The sequence below is a fragment of the Leiobunum rupestre genome, chromosome 6 (assembly GCF_980474605.1).
Source record: "Leiobunum rupestre chromosome 6, qqLeiRupe1.1.hap1, whole genome shotgun sequence".
Classification (NCBI taxonomy): Eukaryota; Metazoa; Arthropoda; class Arachnida; order Opiliones; family Sclerosomatidae; genus Leiobunum; species Leiobunum rupestre.
The window spans coordinates 69,212,996-69,222,241 of record NC_143389.1 but is presented as its reverse complement, the minus strand read 5'-3'; the positions used below and the strand labels follow the sequence as shown (position 1 = coordinate 69,222,241).

The 9,246-nt window shown below is 35.8% G+C and overlaps 1 protein-coding gene across 1 annotated transcript; it reads right to left on the bottom strand.

Annotated features, from left to right (window-relative positions):
• Positions 1–224: 224 nt before the first annotated feature.
• Positions 225–8,199, bottom strand: LOC149943293 (acetylcholinesterase-like). The gene is made up of 5 exons (XM_090178396.1): positions 7,960–8,199; positions 6,387–6,781; positions 5,746–6,052; positions 4,454–5,264; positions 225–466 (listed from the first exon to the last, which is right to left on the bottom strand). The coding sequence occupies exons 2-5, from the start codon at positions 6,759–6,761 to the stop codon at positions 256–258; spliced, it is 1,704 nt and encodes a 567-aa protein (XP_090034522.1). The 5' UTR covers positions 6,762–6,781; positions 7,960–8,199; the 3' UTR covers positions 225–255.
• Between the last annotated feature and the right edge of the window lie 1,047 nt (positions 8,200–9,246).

Genomic DNA, 9,246 nt, shown 5'->3' with positions numbered 1-9,246 from the left:
TGACGTCCTAAAGAGAAACCGTTATAGCAACGGAATATGATTGAGGATATTGGTGTGGTTTACCAAAATATATATGTCAAATATGAAAGCTTATAATTTTTCTTTCGGACATTTTAGGTTCGGTTCAAGCAAGGAATATCGATTTCAAACTGTGCGAAGTTTAATCCTATACAAATATACAGAAATAATACACAATTGCTATTTATTATTCCTCGACGTTAAAGCCTTGAAATATTGATTTTTCATTCACGTGTCTTATTCCGGTCTCAAAAAGGTAAAAACACCAGTGTTTTCATCTTTAATTAATTTCGGGATCACATCTCTCCAGAAATTGCAGAGTCTGTCATTCAAATATGGTGCTACAGAAATTGAGTTCGTCGAGAACCGTATATGAGACCCGTTAACAGATACTGCTTCCGACCAGTCGACATCAATTTCCTCATCATTAGGCATTATGTTTGGGTTTCTAAAAACAAAAGAGAAAACTGGTTTTTTAGAAACGTAAGATAAGATATTTAAAAATGCATATTGATCTAACTTATTACACTTTGTACTTTAAGCGTCCTCCAATTGGCGTTTTCTGTTGTAATGTGAATATATCAAAAACAGTTCTACGAACTGAAAAAAAACGTTTATAGCTCACAATGGTACAGCCTTAAAGGGGCATATATCTTTTTAATTATACTTCCCACAGTATTTAAATATTTTTGGTGAACAACCATGATGACGTCATTCAGCCTGTCAAATCGCCACTAGCTCCTCCTCCTTTTTTATCCACAAATGTTTACAGACCCATTTGGACCCCGAAAGTTCTGCTTCTTTATATTTATTGTCATACCTGCACATCTATCTTAACGGTGATTAGCGAGCTCTGAACGTTTTTTTTTTTTTTTCAGTTCTTAGAACTGTTTTTGATATAATATATGCCCCTTTATATCTTCCGTTTTCCTGAAAGTTTAGGGTTTACTTCGAAAAGTTTGAATGCTCCTATAAATTTCTGCCATCTACTTTAATAGTTCAAAATCATAAAGCGAGATTTAAACAATTAACTTCGTAATGTATTTCAATACACTGATTTGGTTTATACAGGATGTTTCAAAGGGTTATGTACAAATTTTAAGGAGTTGTATGGGGTGAGTTGAGAAGTATGCCTGTTTTCCCCGTTTTCCTACGATGAGTTAAAAGAGCGTCAGAGAGCTTCAAAGTGTGGCCTACTAGCCCCTGGAAGTAGGCTGAAACTAGCACAAAAACAAGCAGCCGCAACTTTAAATACTGTTTAAGTTTATTTTTGTTCGCTGGTTACCTCGATTTGTTTCAAAGTATTTTTTTACCTTTCACACCTTAATTTTCGCATTTCTCTGCTGTGAAGATTTTTAACTTCGGCCGGGCGAATTTGATGGAGAAGAAAGCTGTATGGCTAATTACGCGAATATCCGTCGTGAAAATTTACTCTCAAGAGCCCATACATGCACTAAAACTCGAGGAAAACTCACAGCGAGACACGTCGCATAATTATACCTATATAGTCGTTTTGTCAATTAATGTAAGGTACAATATTAATTTATATTTATTTTGATTATTAGTTGAAAAAAATTTGTTGAAATCTAATAACGAGTTTAAGAGATGTTTTAAATATTGTATTTTTTGCAACTGGTTAGTCAATTAAGAACTTTATCGCATATATATTAATACTAACCAAGTCGGCTGTGCAAATTCAAACTAACTCACTGCGAAATTTCTTAGTTTTGAGAAAACAAAGGTTAAAGTTTTAAATCATTTTTCGGGAGGATTTTTTTCTCACAATTTTATCATGTATCCAATAGTAAAATGGTCGAAAATGGTACTGGGAATTCAGTAGTTTGTTATCAAAAATTTAATTTTCCCATTGTTAGTTATCGTAAGAATTCGAAGTAGACGACGAAGCTACGCCGAGGGAATGATTAGCATAATTATCGCACCGATAAATTCAAATAGGCATCGGAGGTTCCCAGCCCCTTTAATCATTCTAAATATCATTTATTTTATATTCAAGTTTGTTCAATCAATTTGTAATCGCTTTAAACGTAACCTTAACGCTGTAATCACTGTACTCACTGTAATTTATCTAAAACTGCTGTAATCATGGTATTCAATTGTACTCACTGTAATCGCTCTGTTTCGATTGTACTCGCTGTGATCACCGAAATAGACCAAATTGCCGTAATCAATCTCTTTATTATCGTAGTCACTATGATGCTTTATGTAATCACTGAGTACGTAATCGGTGTACAGAAAAATTAGAAGTGGTTAGCCCCTCGTAGAGAGCGTTGGTCCTGTCTACCGTACGGCTACCACAACCGAGTACGTGTCGATTATTCTAAGAATTACTTCTCACGTAGGGAAACGAGCCGACCAGACAAACTAAATGTTGGAAATTTTGATCGGCATCCCTTTGCTACGCGATTATAATATCTTTCAACTATTACATAATGGGTATGAATTAATGTTCATAAAAGTTTCTAATAAGTTTGATACGTTACAGCGGTGGGGAAAGTATAATATGGGCAATCCCATCTTGTTTGTCTTTAAAACGTGTTTTTTTTACGAGTGTAAAAAACTTTCGTAGACGAATACCAAAAAAATAATAAAACTAATAATTGTAAGTGTTGGCGCCGAACGTTCACTACGCTTTCGTGCTGGTGGCGCGCTGCGCAATTCTAACCCCGTTCTTGCTAATCACTATGGGCCGCCTAGCATCGCAACCTAGATAACATATTTCTAAGAAAAAAATAATATATCGTGTCCCCACCCAGCCACCCCAAACGGGAAATCGCTATATTTCGTGTATTCTTCCATACCACAAACGGTAAATGGGGTTAGAAAACGTTAATTTCAGCGTATTTTTATTTCCGAAAAATAGTTTTGACACAGAAATGTTCAGTATCATCTAAAGTATCCAAAATATTAAAAAAAAAAATCGAATGTGCATTGTTGTGTTGTAATTCACCCCGGCAATAGGAAAAACAGCAAACGCCTTTTCATTGTTTTTGTTTCCCCGCTTTGAGGCATCTACCCCCGTTCTGAGGTCTCTACCCCCGTTAACAGGCCTCTACTTCCGCTTTGGGGACTGTGCCGCATACACCCGATTTGACATTATAGTATCGCTATCTTTTTAGCGAGCTTTTTTAAAGTGGAATTTTAGTACCATGCAAAACAGTTTGTAAAAGGTTTCCTTATTTCACAAAAAATGTGCTACGGTTCCCTATCTGCATTGAAGGCCACCGTCATTTTAATCCTTTCACAAAAGATGTGCTTCGGTAATGGCCCCTACGTATCTACAGCTGCATATTTACCAACATATAAACAAGTAATGGCTGATTTTCTACCGGGGAAAAACGCTGCGACGGTGAGCACTCTTTGGGGCGGATTTGATCTCTACGCACCAAACCATTGGTTCGTATATCTTTTAAATAAATTATTTGCGGCGAATAATTTTTGTGAGGGCGACTTAATGGTGCAAAGTTCTTTCTTAAGAAGGAAGCAAAAAGTTGGATCGACGCGGTGTTCAGCGCTAACTTGAATAAGTTATATCTTTTTATTAAATTATTTGCGGTTTATTATGCTTGCGCCAATAATTTTCTCATTAGAAGTATTTCACGAAGGATTGAAAAAAAAATAGAGACGGGCCTATTATTGAAAATAGCTGAATTAAAATACGACGAGTGGTTGATGTTCGAATCAAGGACAAGAACAGGCCAAAATCTAATTGAAATTAACTTAAGGTGCCGCCTTTTTAAGGGGGATAATATATACCCCACGGCCAGGCTGTATTAAAACATAAGATCATCATGGATTCAGCTGTCAGACGAGCTATTTTATGTTAAATGTAGCGTTCGAAGAAAAACCTGTTTTAATTCCTGTGAATCTCAGACTTAAAGAGGAAGAATTTAACTGACAGTTAATTCACAGTATGCTGAAGATGGCGCTGCAGAACACGAAGGACTTTTCGGCTTCTATGTAACAACGGCACGCGACGCATCCTCAGTGGCATGTTCTACTAAGCACGTGCCACGGAGCATCCTTCGCGCGCCGTTATTAAAGAGTAGCCGGAAAGCTCCTTGAGATACTGAATGAACACGGAAAATGAATGGCAACTAAAATTATGTTAGTGTTTATAAAAATACTGAAGTCAAGGCGACTATTGGGATCTAAACATCTGTTCATTGACTTTCCAATTTTACCCATTATCTACCATAACTGAAACAGTTGGTCGAAGCTCCCTTTTGTTTCACCGCCCATAAATTACACATTTCTAAATTTTCAGAATAACATGTCTATCGTTATGAACTCCAAACTAACTTCCGTTAATGAAAAATTTCTTTGAAGAATGCCCAAAATTGTCTCGGATTTTGTAAATTTTTAAAATAATATAAGTCACTTATACCATGAAAATTATTTAGAAACAATTTCTTACCCTGTACGTGCAAAATTTGCCCAGTATTTCATAAGTGTTTTACTGAGGACGACGTCTTCCGGCCTAAATTTATCTGGATTTTTTAGAGGATGTCCAAACACATAGACAATCTCAGATCCGTGGAAAGCTCCGTACCAGTTCGGGAAGCCATAAGCCTTCAATTTTTCCTGAAATATATATCTGAACACTTTATCTCCATTCGAAAGCAAAAACTGTTCGAGCTCCAGCGACGGGCAGAAAAAAAGAGCGTCATTCCCAATTCCATTCGCGATAGAGAGCGGTGTTTCGGCGTCTGGAATGTTCTTATAAGTGTTATAAACTGTGTCTGAGGTCGCTTGATCAAACCCGTACATATTTTGAAGAATGTCATACACGTCCTCTTTACGCGGTTCAATGTCGTCCTTGAACGGAAAAGTAAAAAAGAAATTCATGGTCAGGAAAAGCGAGGCGTCGTCCATGTTCGTACCAGAAATAATTTGCTTTCTTGGAAAATGTGTAGTATCGTGCAGTTCTAATACAGGATGCTTCGTCACGTATTTTCCATCTACCACGGGCGTGTATAAGTAAACGTAAGAATAACCCCATTGGGGCTCATTTTCAATTAACTCGTTGGCGTCTTTGCTAAGAAAGCATTCCAACGTATCGTGCAGGCTGTCCCTATTGAACGGACAACCCAGATTTGCCGCAAACTCTTCCGTGTTCTTTAGCTGTCGCTCCAAACTACGGTAAGAGAACGGGGCGTTGGGACTTCCACTTTCAAGTATGGCCCGATGGAAAAGGTTTTGGCTCGATTCTAGTAGAAGATGGTTTCCTGTAGATGAGAAAATAAAATTAATAATATAAAATGAGCTTCAATATAAACTTTTTTTGCAAACTATTCTTTCTATACGTTTTGTTTTTGAAAATATTCTTTATCAAACTATTTTTTTTTAAATTTCGCAAATGAAATATACCTCCCTCGCTTCCAAAATTAAAGAATCGAAACAATGAAGAAGCGACTAAACGAAGCAACTGTTCCCAATGTTGTTCGCTTCAAATTACGTCATCTTGTTTCTTTATCATGGTCTGTGAAATTCGATAATCTATTGCTAGGTTAAGGGTTTTGGTTAATTTTAGTTTCGAAATGTCAATTTCGAATTTCCAATGGTTTAAAATCCTCGTCACAACGCAAAGTATTATTTTCAGCAATGCCGAAACAGATGACGTAATCTACACCCTTTAGTGACTTCTTCGTATGGAAATGTTTTCTCGACTTCCGTCTAGAAAATATATTTCCCTTCATTCCTTTTTACCTATACAAATGCTTCCAGAACTGTGTCCAAACAAAGTTACTCGTTCTGGGTCACCGTTGAAATTGTAAATGTGTCGTTGAATCCATTTCAGAGCCAACGCTTGGTCCATCAGTGCCACATTACCAGGAGCTCCGTCCAATCCCAAATATAGAAAGCCAAAAGAGGCGAGTCTGTAGTTAATCGACACTATTACTACGTTTTCCTCGCTTGCAAGAACTGTTCCATCAAATAATGGCGAAGATGACGTTCCAAGGGCGAAACCACCTCCGTGAAACCAAACCATGACCGGACTCTTTGGTCCTGCATTCTGCGAGCATAAATAATAAATAAATGTTGTTGTATGTGCTTACTATAAATAATTTATATAAACAATTAGGAATGTTAGAGGCCGTATTGTTTCACTACCCTAAAAATACAAGTTCACTAACAGTTATCTGGCGAATATAACTGTTGTAATTGCTTATTATTATTATTCAATTAGGAGCGATACAGCTCGCCATTGTTTCACCACCTTTAAAATACACAGGTTCAGTAACGGCTATTTAATTTTTGGGGAAGCTTTGTTTCGTTTAAAATAAACTTGATATACTGAAAAATATTAACGAATTTTTGACTCGAAAAATTTCTAGTGAGGCGTATACCTTTGAAACAAATATATTTAACGTTAAGCAATCTTCACTTGGTTCTCCGTCTCCAATTCCAAGAATACCATCAAAATATTCGTTGATTTTCAATATAGGAATTCGTTTCTGCATACACGCTGCTTTCGGTTTCTTGCACTGCAGAACTTCTTCCCAGGGTTCCGCTGGTTCGGGGGGCCTGTATCTTGCGCCACCCAACGGCGGTTTCGCGTACGGAATCCCGTAGAAAACTCGAACTGGCGTTCCACTGGGTGAGTCTTTCCATATGCCTTCGACGGAGCCGTCCGCGGTGTTAACGATCAGCTCGTCATCGCCAGAAACGAAACATTTCAACATAGAACTTAGTAATATTTGTAAAATAACGGTACACTTCATTTTGCTAGCTTTTAAAACACCTGTAAATATAAAAGAATGAATTAACATTATAACATCAGAAAACAGGGTTTGTCCCCATATAATTTCACGGGTTTTTACGTACCCGAGAGCTAACTGTTCTAATATAAAATCAGATATAAGAGAAGCTATTTGCAACGTCGATTATGTCGTATTTATTGCCTAGACGATTTTCAAGTTAATAATATATAAATATCGATATGGATTCATTAACAAAATATCATAAGACAAGGAGTATCGATCTCTTATTAGTCCATAGTGGTCAAGAATATCCAGGTGAAATACGTTGAGGAAATAACATATTTGGGGATAATCAGGAGGTGGAAGAACAGATTTATGATAAGAAATGTAAATAAATTGGGGAAAAGGTATCCCTTGTGCTCGGTTAGTACTCCGGCCCTCGAGAAAAATACCCAACCCAGTCTATGACGAAGTGAAACTTTAGATTGGTCCTTCTATAAAACCTTGCTGAGGTTAACGGTAAAAGTAAATGTAGGGAGCTGTTGTTTCGCATAACATGAAAGGATGGCCTCTCTCCTACGAATTGTAACACGGCCACCTGACTTAAAGGCTTTAAAAGTCGCTAGGTGACTTGTGCCTAGCGATGTGCTTGGGTATTGGTCTGGCATGTTATTAATAAATACGAAGATAGAACAAAATCGTATAGAAAAAAATCTTTAAAGGGACGGATTTTATCAATAACAATTATTATTACCATTCATGTATTTACTGAAATCACCAACCATTTGCGTGAAATTAACACAAAATCTTCAATGTTAATACGGTAGTCAAAATCGAAAAATTTGCGGTGGTTTTGGGGTGCAAAATAACATATTTACCAATACAAACTAGGATTGAAGCAATGTGTAGAAATATTAATGGGTCCCCTGCCCTGCAAGATCCATGCTATTTAGCCTTCAAATTTAAATAATTACAATCTAGCTATTGCTTTCTACATTCCATAGTTTTATTTATTAACATAAAAATTGGTTTGTTTTCACCAATTTAATTGATATTTCTTAAATTGAAGTTGAGATATTTGCTATATTTATGCGAAAATTGGCGCATTGTATTAATAAGCTAGGCTTATAAGGAGTGCTAAGGGTACTCAACAACAAGCCAAACCTTTATTTCTATGTTTTATAATTAAATTATTTTTAATTATATTTAGATAACTCACTTTTATATTTATATTACGTACGTAAGTAATGTCGTTTTGCCAAACACAGCTTGATCTTTATGCTTTGGTTCCAAATTTAAAAAACCGCAACTTTCAAAAGAAGGTGTAAAACATTCGACCTCCTCGTACACTTATGCAAAAGCTCTTTGTAGCTTGACTATTTATCACCACTAGCCTGCTACACTGAAATATTGAATATCATTCACTATGAAATTGAAATAACGTTCTTATTTACGACCACACAAGATGGTACCCTCTTCGATCTATCTCTTACAAACATCTGATCAGTATATAATTTATTTATATAGTCGAGTAATGGCGGCGTGAATTAAGTTGAAAACCACTATTGTTTTAAAAAGAAATAAATGAAATTTTAGTTTTTTTAAATAATGACGTTTTAGGGAAATTACTCTACGATATATGATTTGTGAATTCTGGTAAAACAATTCACAGCAATTTTATAACGCAGTGGGGGATTCAAGTTGCTAAAGGCACGCGAAAGCGAAATAATAATTAAGATATTGAGACGACCTTCGAAATTTCACGCATCAGTTATTTCACATCCTATACGAGTAATGTAAGTTGAAATTGCCTTGTCTTCCCGACTCTTTTGCGTCAAAACACAGATTGAAGGCCAATTAAAATGTAATAACGTAAATATGAATAAAATAAGGAATTCTGAAGAAATTTGTACAAAAATATATTTAATTCCGGTGTAATGAAATAGACAATGGATTTTATTTCAATGTCATTTCTAGGTAAAGGAAACGTTTGCGCATTTACTTGGTCGTTATCATAACAATTTTGGCAATTACCAAAAAACCCACGGAATCAAAATAGAGCAATTTAATGCAACCTATGGTAAAGTGTAGAAACGCGTTTGCGGATTGGGTGATTTTGACTTCGCTTTTTTTAAACAACCTTGGATTTGTTCAAAATTGAAAAACATCATAGTTAAACTAAATAACATTTAAAATATTTTTAAAAATAACTTAAATAAAAAGACAATTATTTTGGGAAAACTTGTGCTATCAATTCTATTTCTTAGCGTTACATAAATGATTTGTTGAATAAGCAAATTTTAAATAACCTCGAATTACCTACAAATGATCAATGGATTTTGTTAATATCGTCCTAAACACCGAAATGTTAGCTAATTAATCGTCTCTTATTATAGGTATGTTCCCATTTATCCCAATTTTACCTTCTCCCAAAGTTATCAGTTCTCCCAAAAACATGGTGTCCCATTTGACCCAATTCCATTTCTCCGAACCGGAGTTCATTTAA